The sequence below is a fragment of the Cricetulus griseus genome, chromosome 2, assembly GCF_003668045.3.
Source record: "Cricetulus griseus strain 17A/GY chromosome 2, alternate assembly CriGri-PICRH-1.0, whole genome shotgun sequence".
NCBI classification, from domain to species: domain Eukaryota; kingdom Metazoa; phylum Chordata; class Mammalia; order Rodentia; family Cricetidae; genus Cricetulus; species Cricetulus griseus.
The window spans coordinates 101,560,865-101,576,477 of NC_048595.1; the positions used below are offsets into that span (position 1 = coordinate 101,560,865).

The following is a 15,613-nucleotide window of genomic DNA, read 5'->3' on the forward strand; positions in this document are numbered from 1 at the left end:
TGGGACTGCAGGGTCTCCTGCTTCTGCCTTTCTCCAGTTTTGAGCCAGAGAAGGCAAGGCCAAGATTTTACACCAGAATTCTTCAGCCTGTTTCCATAGTGCCTTCCTCAGTGATCTTTTAGGTTCACCTCCCTCACTCCTTGAAACAGGGTATTATGTAGACTAGGCTGGCTTTGAACTCTTGATCCTCTGGCCTCCACCTCCTGAGTTCTGGAATTACAGGTGTGCACCACCATACCCAGTTTATATGATGGCCGGGATCAAACCCAGGGCCTTGTGTATGCTATGTAATATCTATCAACTAACTTAAATCTCCAGCTCTCCAGGTCCAATTTTTTTCTTAATTAAATATTTTAATACTGCATGCATATTGTGTGTGTGTGTTTATGTCTTCCATCTATGGTGTGTGTGTAAGGATTCAGGCATTATGCTGGCCTGCCCCTGTCACCTGGCAGAATGCACTCAGGCAGTACTCTGGTCAGCCCAGGGTTCCATGAGTACTAGTCTGCAAGCAGGTGCAAAGGACCCCTTTAAAAGACAGACCCCCCTCTCTCCCCTTTAGTAAACCCCATGGTTCATGAATCTCTTGGTTCGTGTTCCATTGCACATTTGTAATTTACACAAATTTACACAAAGAACAGCATTGGTGCCGAAAGCTGGGAGGTTTTCCTGGCATTTGCTCCTGCCTGTGGCAGTCGGAGATATGCTGGGACCCTGTAACCTTCAACTCGGTCACTTTTCCAACTAAGGATCTCTGGATTCTTCCATCCACCACTGCCATGTCTGGCAAGCCTGCCCCATCATTTCTACTTCTGCCCATGCTTCCATGAGTTAGTATTCATACTCGTATCGAGACGGTGGTCTCTGAGAGACACTGGGTGACCCTATGTCTCTCAGGCTCCGGGAGCCCTGGCCCCTGATGATTTGTGCTCGATGGACCACAAAATCACATCGGAGCCTCCCTTAGACTCTGGGACGCTGGAGATTATAGGCTTTGGATCTTCTCTACCTCTCTCATGGAAACTGGGCCCCCTATATCAAACCATGTGCCCGTTTATTGCCACCCTACATTCTACCAGTGATCCCTAGTTGGGAGTTCAGCATCTCCTCTTTTTCACTTGTCTGTTTCCCTCCTCTTCTCAGCATGCTAAAACTCTCCCACCCGCCACAGCAGTTTCCCATCATGACTAAGTCTGTCTCAGGGAGGGAGCCTCCTTCCACCTGGGAGTGTCCTGTTTTGTAGACCTCTTATGCTCCTGTTCAAAATGTCTCTCACTCTCCTGTTTGTCCTATCTCTGCTGCCCTTCTGCCGTGTCTTCTCTATGCAGACGCCAGTGGCTCACAGTGAGCTGGCCCAAGTCAGCGTCTGCTCAGGACGCTCTCAGAGTTTTTCATCTTTTCCCCATGAATTTCGGGCTTTGTACTGACTGGTTTCTCAGACCCATGAGGGGTCTCTTGGGTTTTGTACCCTAGCACTGTCCATAGATGGTACATTCATTTCTTGGACCTACAATGGCTTTTTTTTTTTTTTTAATGTTGTGCCCCTTGGACTTTGGTGTCCTGTTGGTTTCACACATCCTTCTTCCTCACTCATGGAGAAAAAAGCTAACGAAATCATCTCAAAACTTCCTAACTTCTGTCATTCAAAAACAAGTTTATGGCAGCCCCATCTTGACCACATGGCCTAGCTGTAGGCCCACCCACTCTATGGGTTACTCCCTTCCCTCAGCTTATGAAGAGGAACAATCTAGCCCATTTGTGCCAACTTTTTTTGCCTTTTATTTTTGTCTCTAATTTCTTCTTTCACTGGCCCTGTTGCACCTGTCTGCAGCAGATTCTTGTCACTGGCAGTTTTAAGTCTACTTTGTCTCTTTAAATCTCCTGTCTGCTACAATGTGCAAATCAGAGATTGCACTCTGGTTCTCCTTACTTTTACCCAGTCCTGTTTAATATATCCATGTGTGAGCACACATGTAGCTACTGTTTAAAAATGTAAGCTAACTCTACACAACTTAAATTCAACTGTGCTAAGCCTCAAATATTTCTAAATTGTTATGCATCTCTAAATGATGGTTAACATTTAAGGTTTTAAAGATCTGTTTCAAGTTAACAAAATATTTATAACACCCAGTCCTTCCTTTAAGCTGTTTACGAAGGTAAAGCTTCCATTACAAAAGGGGATTCTTCTCTACTTCTTGTCCTTTATAGGGGTAAATCTAACTTACTAAGTTAAAACCAGTTACAGTCAAGCTAGAGGGCTCTGAGTAAAACATCCCTCCACATCCTCCCAGCTTCAATCCAGTTCTCCAGACAGATTCTGCACTAATCTGTAGCCACACAAATTAATTACAGGGATAAAGTCTTAACTAGACACCTATGTGCTTAAGGCAAGTAACTAAAGACAATTTTGTCTGTTGAGATATACTAAACAGGCAGACAGCCCTCAAATGCTCAGAGATCTAGAGAATATGACATTTAAAATGTTTTATTAAAAAGGGTTTTATAACAGAGAGACAGGCCAGCTGCTGGCCCCACCCCATTTCCTCCAAGAAGACTGGTGGACACTGAAGAAACTCCACCCACAAAAGTGGCAGTGCTAGCCACTAAGCAACCCTGCCTATCACTCAACTGCTGCAAAGGACTCTTCGGACCGTGGACAAGAGGACAGTGGGATCAACTTTTTCCACGTTGCTAGGGTCAGTGGTAGGCAAGTCTTCCTACAGTTCCTAATTCACAGGTCTCATGCTATCAGCAGAAGGCAGGTGTCCTCTGACCTCAACAACTGTGGAGGACCTGGGGGTGGCTGTCCATGCAGCCAGCTAGTAAGTCTCTAAGTCTCTGTTACTCTTTAATCATTAACTCAGGTAAAATTTTATCCTTCTCAAGAACTCTGATGCTTTTGACAACTGGTAGCTTTGCCAGCTTAAAGCAGCAGCCAAAGCTCCAACTGTCATAAAACAGATTTGAGGAACAGGTATTTTAGGGTTTATCTATGTGAAGATAGGAAAGTATAAGGGGTATGAAGGTCTGTGAATGTAAGTTACAAAGGTGTGAGGATGGGAAGTTCAATGTGGATAAATGCAAGTTATGAAGGTCTGAGAATGTAAGTTATAAAGGTCCGAGGATAAAAAAGGCTTAAGTGATGACAAATAAAGTGAGTTGAGACATTCAAAAGAATGAAACATATTTCAGATTTCTCTCTCTCATTATGCTACTGTTCAAAGTCTTAACATTAATCAATAAAGTTTTAATACGCTACTAATTCAACTCTGACAAAGTACAAAACACCAACCAAACCGCCATATGATCATAACTGCAAGGTCAAGATTAAGGTATTTTTATTGTGCTAAAAATATCTGTCAGTTTTAAAAAATGTTAATGCTTTCCACCAAGTTGCTTCTAACATAAATATGCTGCTACTGTGTCTACAATTTGTTTTCAATAAACTCAAAGGATTCTTGTAAGTTCCTGGGAGCTGAATTGGACCCACCCAAATAGGTCAGATTCATTCCAGATATTATTCAACCCTTCTCTGGTCCTGGGACTCCCTTCCCTCATCTTGGGACCCCCCTGGAGAGCCCCTCCCTCATCTTACAATCCTCCCCTTAAGTACCAGGACCTAAGAATTTTTTTTTTCTAAATTTAACTTTGTACTCTGCCAACATCTTGCCAGGCCTAAGAGGCACCAGAGAGTTTCATACAGCCTGGACTGCAATGGAACAACCAGCTACCCCAGGATGTGGCAGCACCCTAGCTTTCTCAGGTCCCCCAAATATGGTCAATGCCCCCCAGGTCAGTAGGAAGCAGTGTAGAGAACTCGACACCCTTATTCCCTAACCTGCCACACCTAACTCCTCACCTTTTAAATAATAAGTAAAGGTAGGAATGTAAGGCTTCAGGCATTATGCTGGCCTGCCCCTGTCACCTGACAGAATGCACTCAGGAAGTACTCTGGTCAGCCCAGGGTTCCATGAGTACTAGTCTGCACGCAGGTGCAAAGGACCCCCCCCCTTTTTAAGATTTTATTTATTTATTATGTATACAACATTCTGCTTCCATGTATATCTGCACACCAGAAGAGGGCACCAGATCTTATAATGGATGGTTTTAAGCCACCATGTGGTTGCTGGGAATTGAACTCAGGACCTCTGGAAGAACAGCCGGTGCTCTTAACCTCTGAGCCATCTCTCCAGCCCGCAAAGGACCCCTTTAAAAGACAGACCCCTGCCCACTTAGGCTCTTTTTGCTTTCTCTCTCTCTCTCTCTCTCCCTTCCTCCCTCCACCCCTCTTGCTCTCCCCCCTTTAATAAACTCCATGGTTAATAAATCTCTTGGTTCATGTTCCATTGAGCATTTGTAATTTAAACAAAAGAATAACTGTGTGTGTGTCTGTCTGTCTGTCTGTCTGTCTGTCTGTCTGTCTGTCTGTCTGTCTCTCTCTCTCTCTCTCTCTCTCTCTCTCTCTCTCTCTGTGTGTGTGTGTGTGTCTTTCTCCTTCTCCCCCATCATCCTTCCTTCTCCTCCTCCTTTTTCAACAGGCTTTCACTGGCTGACATGGAACTCTGCTATGTAGACCAGGCTGGCCTGAAACTCACAGAGATCCACCTGCCTCTGCCTTTTGAGTGCTGGGATTAAAGTCCTGCACCACCATGTCTGGCTGAGATTTTAAAAATCCGTTTCCAGAATCAGCTTTTATTTCCTTAGGATTGCTTGGTATGGAGTGACAGCTTCTATGGGGTTGACCTCTTCTAATTCCCTCCTTCCTGCCACTAGGAGGAACTGGTTCTAGGGTTGGGAAGGAGGGAGCAAATTGACAAATCCTTCAAACTGGCTAAGAGACATGAAAAAAACGTCATGAGATAGAGGGGAGCAGTCTTACGGGACCAACTGCTGGTGGGGTCAGACAGGGCTCCTTCTGTCCTATTATTCCCACAATTGCTGAGCTCTAACTGTGTGCATGGGAAGGCATGACGGGTGAGGCTGGGCCTTTGCATCCAAGGACTGTGTGTGTGTGTGTGCATGTGTGTGTGTGTGTGTGTGTGTGTGTGAGAGAGAGAGAGAGAGAGAGAGAGAGAGAGAGAGAGAGAGAGAGAGAGAGAGAGCGAGAGAAGAATATGTGTATCTGTATGTGTGTGAAGGGAGAATGTGAGTGTGTGTATCTGAGAGTGTGTGTGTGAGAGTATATATATATATGCCTGTGTGTGTGAGTGTGTGTGTGTGAGTGTATATATATATATATATATAAATTGTGTGTGTGTGTGTATGTGTGTGAGTGTGAGTGTGTTGGCAGGGGTGGGGTGGGGGTGTGTGCAGTGTCCTTTACTGGGGCTGAGAGCCACACTTTATAGCCTGAGAGGACAGGGGACAGTGGAGTGGCCTTCCTTCTGGAAGTGGGTGACAAGGTGAGATTTTTAATTTAAATTACATGTCAATCTCAGTTTCCTCTCCCTCCCCTCCTCCCTGCCCCCCACCGACCCCCCTTATCCATCCCCTTTCTGCTCCCCAGGGAGGGTGAGGCCTTCCATGGGGGGGATCTTCAAAGTCTGTCATATCATTTGGAGCATGGCCTAGACCAGTGTGTCTAGGCTGAGAGAATATCCCCCTATGTGGAGAGGGCTCCCAAAGTTCCAAGGTGAGCTTTTAAAAGCTCACCTGAACGGTAGAGTGCTGGGACACTGGAGCTGGGAGAGAGGGTCCCATGGAGCTGTCATAGGCAGTTACACTGAGAGAAGCCAGTCCTGGGGCCTGCAGATGGGTTTTGATCAATCCCTACACAGGACCACAGGCTGGCAGGGCAATGTTTTGTGGGCATAGAAAACAATGCTGGGGCTGGAGATGAGGCTCAGTTTGTAGAGTGCTTGCTCAGCATGTGTGAGGCCCTGGGTTCGATCCCTAGCACTCTAGAGCCGAGTGAGGCAGTGTACACCTGTACTTTTAGCATTCAGGAGGCTCCGGGCAAAAGGATTGCCGTGAGCTTGAGGCCATGGGTTACATAGTGAGTTCCCAGACCAGCCTGGGCTATAGAGTGAGATTCCATCTCAAAACAAACAACAAAACACAAAGTCGTACAGTACAGTTGAAAATAAGCAATATATTCTCTGGACATAACACCTGTTTGTGATAACACTATTTTAAAAGGAGTGATGACTTGGAAGTTATGAGCACTTGACTGCTCTTCCAGAGGACCTGAGTTGAAGTCCCAGCACCCACATGGTGAAAGACCCCCGAAGGAGGTACTTTCGTAGAAGGAGACCCGTACCCAGGAATCAGCGAGACCACGAACTTGGATGCAAACTGCAAGAGGCTTTATTGGAGACACGGGTACCCGGGGCGACTTAGCTTCTGTGAGGCCAAGCGCGCCGAGCCAAGGGAGAGGGGTCCTTATATAGCAAAAAGCGCAAGCGAGAAGCAGGGATTCTATTGGATAATTCAAATGAGGCGCAGTACAGAGCTATTCCCATTGGTCAATGTAAATGAGGCGCTACTCAGGGTTATTCAAATGAGGCGAAGTATAGAGTCATTCAAATGAGGTGAAATACAGAGTCATTTCTATTGGATGGTTCAAATGAGGCACAGAGCCATTCCAGACCAGCATATTCTCAAGGTCTGGTGTCTGGTACAACAGACTCAATTCCCCCCTCCGCGTCCAGATGGCTGACCTTGGGGGCGGAGACCTTGGGACGGAGTGTTCCCCATCGGGCGGGGGCGCGGGGGCAGGGCCCCAGGCCGGCTCACCTTGTGTTCGCCCTCGTGCCGGCCCACCTGGTGCTCGCCCTCGGCCTCCTGCGGGCTCCTTGCTCGGCCCCAGCCCCAGGGTGCGGTGCCAGGCGGGCGGGCAGGGGGCGCGGGGGGCCCCGCCGGGGTGGACCAGCTTTGGAGGGAACCGGTGGCCGGACGTGCGGCGGCGGGGGAAGTGGAGGCCGGCGGGGGTGGAGATCGGGGAGGCGCAGGAGCGAGGCATCCGCCGTGCGCCCCATCAGCTGCCGACCGGAGGAGGAGGCAAACTTAAGAGCTAAGGGGCAGGGGTCTTTCAATGGTGGCTCACAACCACCTGTAATGAGATCTGGTGGCTGAACACTATATACATAATAAATAAACAAAAAGGAGAGATGATTTCTCTAGGGGGTGTTCAGAGCACAAGTTCCAGGTAAGATTTTAATGATTCTGTAGTTGTAGGATTACATTTATGAATTTGTTATATGTTTTTGTCTGATAATATATTGTGTTATAAACTCATATGTGTACATGCCATGTATTTAAAAACAAAAAAGAGCCTGAACGGAGCACAGTAGCTCACACCTTTCATACTGGAGTTTCAAGTCCAGCCTGGGCAACTCAGTGAGATCCTATTTCAGAGCAAAAGTAAAAACTAATATAATAAAAGAGGTGGGGTTCGATGGCTCATTGGAGAGTGGGGCTTGCTGCCAAGCCTCCTGACTCCTGGGGTTTGATTCCTTGGTCCCATGTGATGGATAAAAGGAGATGACTCCCACAGTCCTTCTCTGACCTGCACATGAATGCTGTGGCCAGGGTGAGCATGTGCGAGAGGCTCTGGTTCAGTCCCCAGTACCACAAAATAAATAAACCGAAACTCTAAAGAGGAGATCATCCCAATATGGGAGTGGAGGAAGGTTGACAGGCATGGAGTCTGCTGGGATCACACAGGATCAGGAATGGAAGACAAAGGCTTGAATGTCCCATGCTAGAAAGCTGAAAGCAAGTGATCCAGAGCTGGAGGTGGTCAGGAAAGTGCTGGCAGCCACATGGTTGCAAACAGCTGTACAGTGTCCTCTTGACCCTGGGCAAGCTCTTCCTCCTCTCAGCCCCAGGGGCCTTGTGCGCAAACCCATTTTCATTATTGGCATTCTAGAGGAACATATGAGAGGTATATACAGGCTCCTTTGTTTATTGGTTCTTCTCCCACCCACTTTGTGCAGGTGCCTTTACCTGCTGAACCATCATACTGTCCCTGAAATAAGCTTTTTGTTTGCTATTTGGAGACTTGTTCTCATTATGTAGCTCAGGCTGGCCTCTAACTGATAACCCATGGGACTGTGACTTGCTCCTCTAACACCTTTTGGGTTTCTGCTCAGTGTCAGGCTCACAGGAGCCTTGACCCCAAGCACAGATCAGGTCTATCCATTCTCTCAGTAGACACGGTTGAAAGTCTACACCGAGGCAGACACCATCTAGCTTCAAGGCTAGACCTTGTCTCCTGGAGTTCATACTTATGCCCAGTCCATGGCATGTGAGTGATGATGCCAAAGAAGGAAGAGGGGATAGGAAGTGAGAAAATGTAAAGAGGAGGCGGGAGGCTGGATGAAGGATGGGAAGGAGATGAGATCAGAGAAGCTAGGTCAGGGAAACTGAGGCCAGGCCCAGGGAATAGCTGAAGATAAGTGTTGGGGTGCAGCCGAGGGAGTCTCCAGAGGAGAAAGACAGGTAGGTCTCAGTGCAAGAAGGAAGGAAGCAGCCAGGATGGTTGGGGTGGGTGTCACAGCACTTGTGGGGCCTGTCTTTTGGCTTTTTCCTAATACATTTCTGCTGTTCTTTCTGTCCCAGGACACGCTGGCTGTGTGCCCCATTGTTTTCCCATGTATACAATGAGACTTGGATCTGTTGGTGTTTGGTGGCCGCCCAGATGACTTTTCCAGCACCTTGAAGAGTCATGTTATGACCCCTCTCTCCATCCTGCCCCCTCTCCAGTTGAGTCTGTTGTTGAGAAGGGCAATGGGGACGAGGTGGGAACTAGTCCCACGCTGGGATTCTCTAGGACTGTGGTTTGGTTCTCAGCCTGGTGATCTAGCTTGGAGAAGAGTCCCTTACTCATTTTTTTTTTTTTTTGAGACAGGGTTTCTCTGTGTAGCTTTGGAGCCTGTCCTGGCACTTCCTCTGGAGACCAGGCTGGCCTCGAACTCACAGAGATCCACCTGCCTCTGCCTCCTGAGTTCTAGGATTAAAGGCGTGCACCACCACTCACTCTAGATCTTGATAGGGACGCTGGCTACTTTCTGCTTTGGCTGGTCTTACTAACCTTCTTCAGATGGAGTCTTGTAGCCACCTCAGCCCAAGCTTCATGCTGATGCCCTTTATGGGGGAGGCTGTGGCCACCCCATCAGTGTGTCCTCACTTTGGCTCCACTGCACTGACCTTATAGCAGGAGTAGGAGGTCTTAGAGATGGCTGTCCTATATACATAAGGAACATATTGGGACATTTGAAAACCCAGTGAAGCCACCAGCCTGGATCCTAGTACTTGCTCTGCCGCTCACTAGCTGTATGACCGGAGGTAAGAGGAAACCAGCTTCCACCTCACATTGCTGGTGCCATGTAGACAGGCCTTCTGCCTGACACATCGGTCTTTATGCTTGTTGCATTTACTATGCAATCTCTCATCCAATCCTCTAACATCCAAGGACACTGACGTCCGTATGTCTAAGGGTATGACACACACACCCTTATGCACTCACACACAAAATAAGCCAGCTAGCCATAGCTACCTAGCGCCTGTAGTCCCAGCTACTCAAAAGACTGAAGCAGGCCTACTTAGTGCCAAAATTGGAAGGCAGCAGGGCAACATAGACACACTATTTCAAAACAAAACAACAAACTCCCTCCTTATATTAAAAAAGCCCGACATTCAGTGTCCTCTTCTGAAACTGCAAGGCTGTTGAGACTCTGGGCTTCCATTTGCTTGCTTGTAAATGAGGAGCTTTAGCTAACATTGCTATTAGCATTTCCCTGTGCCGGAGCATGGCTGGGGAGAATCTGCAAGAACTCATGGCACCAGACTTAGAGTCCTGTACATCAAAGACACAGGGGCTTCAGCTAAAGGGAGCCAAGGCTCAGGGGTATGGGCCAAAGGTGGAGGAGGAGGCAAGGCAGGGAGTAGCTGAGGCACCATTGCCCTGGTCCTCTGCCCTGTCCTGTGGCCTGCATGAAGGAGTGCTCTGGGCTTGTTCTAGTATTTTCTTTTTGCCCACTTTCTGGACATGATCTCACCATCCTTTAAATACCATTATGTATCACAGCTCCCTGAATTAGCTCCCTAGCCCCACCCTGTCTCAAGACCCTTAGACTCCCATGTATAGCCACCTACTGGGCAGATTTTCATCTCCAAAGCCTGTTCCTCCCACACTCTCCTGAGTAAATGGCAAATTCAGTCCTCCAGCTGCTCTGGCCAAAAACTTTGAAATCATCTCCATCTCCTTTCCCTCACATCCCACATGCTGCCAACAAATCCTTTAGGTATTGTCCACAAACTGCATCCAGAACCCAGCCAGACCTCGCCACCTCACCATCGCTGCCTCCCTTGGAAGACAGCACTGGGTGACAGCCTTTGTTTGAAGATGCTTGTCCTTGCAGTGTGGTCTTAATACAGGGGGTGGATTCCTTATTTATTGAAGTACTTTTTGTTTGTGGGTGGTAAGCACACTTGTGGACGCCAGAGACACAGGCACCCTTTGGAGCTGGAGATTATGCGTTGGGTATTGGAAACTGAATTTGGGTTGTCTGAAAGAGCAGGAAGAGCCATTGCTTTAGCCCTGGATCCATTGTAAAAATTGAGCTAGATCTTATGCACTATTCTGCCTAAAGTTTCCCATTGACCAACAAGGTCTGACTATCAAATATCCTCTGTTAACTTTTGGATACCTGCTATTCCCCGTTACTGGCTCCACAGTTCATGGCATGGTACCCTGCTTTTGCAATGGCTGTTTCTGCTGCCTGGAATAGTTTTCCTTCCTGTATCTGCATGGTTTGTTTTCTCCCCATGTCTATAGTTTGTATCAACAACCAGAGAGAAAAATATCAAAAAGAGAAATGAGGCCAGGTGGGCAGTGGCACAAGCCTTTAATCCCAGCACTCAGGAGGCAGGAGGATCCCTGAGTTCAAGGCCAGCCTGGTCTACAGAGTGAGTTCCAGTACAGCCAAGGCTACACAGAGAAACCCTGTCTTGAAAATAAAAATATAACAAAAAAGAAAAAAAAAAAAAACCCGATATGGCCAGGTGGTGGTGGCTCACACCTTTAATCCCAGCACTTGGGAGGCCAGAGGCAGTTTGAGGCCAGCCTTGTCTACAGAGTGAATACCATGCCAGCCTGAGCTACATGGAGAAACCCTGTCTCAAAATAAAATAAAAAAAGGCGAGGAGAGGGGAGAGGGCTGGAAACTTTGTAACTGTTACTAAAATGAACTATAGCACTTTCCTGATGCCGGGTAAGAATGCCTACCGTCTGGTTTAGGGTTCTATACTGCACTCTAGTGGCCACTGTAGAAAAAGTCCTGTTATCTAAGAGGTTCAGCTTGTTTGGGGGATTTGGTGTATCCCTCTGCCCACATGGGCCTGTTGAGCCATCCCGACAGCACGGGGCCCCAGAGAAGCTGCCTCTGTGCTGTGGTGAGGACACAGGAGCCCTAGTGAGAACCTCAGACTCCCTGATGTTTATGAGTGATCTTGGGAAAGTGTTCTAGCATGCTTCCTGGGACTTTGAGGAAGGAGTGCAAGATGGATGTGATGGTCATGCTTGATCAGATGGTTATCTTTGTTAACTGTTGTCCACTGATAGAAAAGACTCCTGGGAAAGTGTGGTCCCGAAAGCTCCTGCCCTTGCCAGGGCCACTTGACCATGGCTGCATTCCTCCCCTCCCTCACACTACCTGCTGAGTGTCCAGGTCTGGACTGGAGGCCTGGTCTGATGTGGAGACATTCCACCTTCCTGACCCTGTCTACAACTGCCCTCATGATAGCTTGGGGCAGCACACAGGCAAGAACCATTGTGCCACTGGAGGATGCAGAATCCACTCAGCACACGGACAGGGACCACCACTCTACCTGACGGATGCAGAACCTGATGGCCACTGTAAGCAAACTGCTTGGGTCAGAGCAAGAAGAGGCAGCAACTTTGATGATCAGCCAGAGTGTCGCAAGAGAAGGCTCTCTTCTCTAGAGGAGCACCCTGGACCGCTGGGAAGGACTGCCAGGTGAGCTCCACATGTGGACACTTTGAGAGCCACAGCTCATTTTCTTGGGGACTTAGCCCCCTCTAGGCTTATACACCAGCCTTGATGGGGCACACACTATGATTCCAAGGAGTCTGTTTCTTCCAGGCTTGGCCTGTGTTAGCTGAACGGCCAGGGTGCTTCCACAACTCCTTTTGGGGAAACTCAGGTTCCACAATGTTATGGGAGATGTTACAGATGTATGCTGAGGGCATGTGACATGTAAGAAGCAAAACTTTCTCTTGCTGTGGGTGATTGAGACCTAAGCTAGGCCAGTGAAGGCTGAGATGCCAGTCTGGCCTGCCAGTCCGTCTTTTTAGAAGAGGAAGTACATGTTCCATGTACTAGGAAGCAAGGTCCCCAGCCTTTTGGACAGGAAACCTGAAGTCCAGCAGCACAGGAAGGAATCCCTCAAACCTAAATCTATATGACAGCCCCTCCCACAAGCCTTCCTCCTCTACTCTGGCCTTTGAAACATGGCTGGACAGGATCCAGAGCTGTTTCTTGAAGACCTGCTGTCAGGAAGGATTTTTATCTTTAGCCATACATATATCATCCTACTGCCCACCTGGATGGTCCTACGACTGAAAGGAGTCAGTCATGCTAGATAGGATACAGAGTCGCTGAGATAAGAATCCAGTCTCTGGGAAGCTCTGGCCCATAAAGGACACTTGCTGAGAGCATGGGGCTGGGAGCCAGAAGATGGCTGTGCTGGTACCCACAGTTCCCTTGCACACTCTTCCGAGCCTGAGGTCAGGGAGATGAACCAAGTCCATGACCAAATCCAGAAGTTTTCCTTTTGATTTTAAATCGCCTTGGGAAGTCAGAACATTTTCTAATATGTAAAAGTCTTGATTTGGGCCGAGGCAGTAGTGGCACACACCTTTAATCCCAGCACTGGGGAGGCAGAGGCAGGTGGATCTCTGTGAGTTTGAGGCCAGTCTGGTCTAGAGAGTGAGTTCTAGGACAGCTAGGGGTACACAGAGAAACCCTGTCTCGAAAAACAAAAACAAAACAAAGAGTCCAGCCTGTGATGAAGAGAGGCCAATAAATATGGCCACACAGTTGCCTCAAAGGAAACTGAAGAATGCCTATAGCAGACTGCTGGGCATCAGCCCTGGACTGTCCACATACTTCTGTGAATATTCAAACAGCAGTTCAGAGCTCAGACACAGGGAGTTGGTGTGGCTGCTGAAGGCCTAGGAAAAAGCAGCACAGGACAGCTGTCTGTGTGAGAGTCTTTATCAACTATAGAGGACTCAGGGTTACAGTGGACATTTCATAGACCCACAGTGTGAATATGGTCGAAGAGCTTGCTCCAAGTTCTTACCATTATGGGGGACAGTTAAACTGTCCCTGTGTAGGCTTGGTGTAGGCTAGGGGGGAGAATGCTGGGGACTTCAGAAAATGGATTCTATAACCTGACCAGTCTAGAGACATGCGGGAACTTTCAGCGCAAGTCTTGGATAAGATGGTTTAAGACATGTATGATTCCAGAAATGGTTTAACCTGTGGATGGTACTTCATGTGTCCTTCCCTATGAAGAATGTGAAGTCCACCAGGTGAACAACTGGGACAACCAAGACTACAGCTAGGTGCACAAAGCCAGTTTGGGATAAAAATTCTGATTTATCCAAATAAAATATGATACTCCCCAAACCCTTAGTAATCACAGTGATGGGGTGAGGCGCCTCTTCAATCATATGACTAAAACTCCAGGAGCCACACAGCCAGAGATGTGGCTGCAGTGAGACACCTGGCACAGGGGTAGACAAGGGGTTCTGAGACTCATGCTTTGGATGTGTCAGCACAAGACAGCGTGTGTGCTGGGGTTCTGCCACTCAGCAGGAATGAACATGATTTATCTGCTGGCAAATGAGTCTCCACCACACAGAATCATTCTTTTATCTAAATGCATCTATCTTCTCAGTCCTGGACATCAAAGTAGTCAATCACTGGCTCCTTAGCTATCTTCTGTAAATTACTGCTTCCGGGATTCCTGCAAAGCAAGCAAAGAACAGCCAGTCAGTCTTTTCCTCTCTAGGAGAAATAAACCTAGGTCTTCAGAAAGTTAAGGATCAGCAGATAAGCATGTGTGCAGCTCTGGAAAGACAGCAAGAACCCATGACCAGTATATGCTGAAATCGGCCAACAACCTAGAAGTGTTCATTACATTAGTATTTTCTTCTATTCTAAAAAATTTCCATAAGAAAGTTTTATATAAAAAACAATTAAGCAAAACAAGCAAACAAAACAATCAAGCAAGGGGGGCGGGTAGAGAAAGATTATGTATGACACCAACAGGTTAATGGCTCCCCATGGTTGTGTCTAAGTAGAAATGAATAAAACTGTAGCTTCATGTTTTCCAAACAACTACCTATGATCTCAGCACCTGGGAGGCGGAGGCTGGAGGATTAGGAATTCAAAGTTACATTTGCCTATACAGCAAGTTTGAGACCAACCAGAACTATACACGACTCTGTCTCAAAAAACCAAACCCAAATGTAAAAGCCACTACCTATCTGGATGCACAGATTCTGCTGACCCTTGTCTGGGCTGCCTGGTTTAGGGGTCAAGAGAAGGTGCACTTGGCAGAGGCTGGGTCTGTCGAGCCCACAGGAACACCAATGGTGACCATTCTGATGATGACCTTGTAAACTATGCTAGTCACCTGTGCAGAGGCGCTGTGCGCAAACCACAGTGGAGGCACTTCCAGGACTGCTGTGTGGAAGGCTGCAGAGGAAGGGGACCTGTGGGTTTCAGAGTAACTCTCAGCCATCTCCCCTGGCTCAGGGACAAGGCTGGGCACCTTTGGAGATAGGGAGAGGAAGGGAAGATGGTCTTCTTCTGCTCAGCTGAAAAAAACATCTGGCAGATTCCTGCTTTGTTCTTTATATCAAAATAACATTTTTACCATAAAAATCACTCAAACCCTAGAGAAGTAGGTGGAGCAAAACACAAAAGTCTAGGCTGGGTGGATGGCTCGGAGGTTCTGAGCACTATTGGCTGCTCTTGCAAAGGACTCAGGTTTAATTCCCAGTACCCACATGGCAGCTCACAGCCACCTGTAACTCTTAACTGCAGGATCTCCAACAGGCTCTGCAGAACTCTGTGGGCACCAGACATGCATGTGGTATGTACACACACACACACACACACAAATAGAAGTGCTTTTTAGTCTTCCATTATGATTTTTTTTTTTTTTTTTTTTTTTGAGACAGGGTTTCTCTGTGTAGCTCTGGCTGTCCTGGAACAACTCGACTGCCTGCCTCTGCCTCCTGAGTGCTGGGATTAAAGGTGTGTGCCACCACTGCCTAGCCTCTCATATGACTTTATTTACTCCCTTCAACCACAGTAAAATGCTACTTACAGTAAATGTATTACAGTAAAACGATAGTGACTTAACTAGTGGGTCTGTAGACACAGGCTTATCCATCTCCCTTACAGGCAAGGCAAATGCTGTTTCTTGAATCGGTCCCACCACAGACCATCTGGTTATCCATCCCAAGTCACCCCTTGCCTGACTTTATCTTCACTAGGAGTCTCACCCCACACTTTAACTTTCCATAGCGTCCATGTTTTTCACCCCTTTGGGCCCTGAGCCTTCTTGTCAG

General features: G+C 47.6%; 1 protein-coding gene across 1 annotated transcript in view; it reads right to left on the reverse strand.

Moving 5' to 3' along the window:
• Positions 1-13,223: 13,223 nt before the first annotated feature.
• Positions 13,224-15,613, reverse strand: part of Nfx1 (nuclear transcription factor, X-box binding 1) — a 65,842-nt gene continuing 63,452 nt past the window's right edge. The window contains exon 25 of the mRNA XM_035438698.1: positions 13,224-13,998. Coding sequence (XP_035294589.1) covers positions 13,926-13,998 — 73 coding nt within the window. The 3' untranslated portion in view covers positions 13,224-13,925. The remainder of the gene's footprint in view (positions 13,999-15,613) is intronic.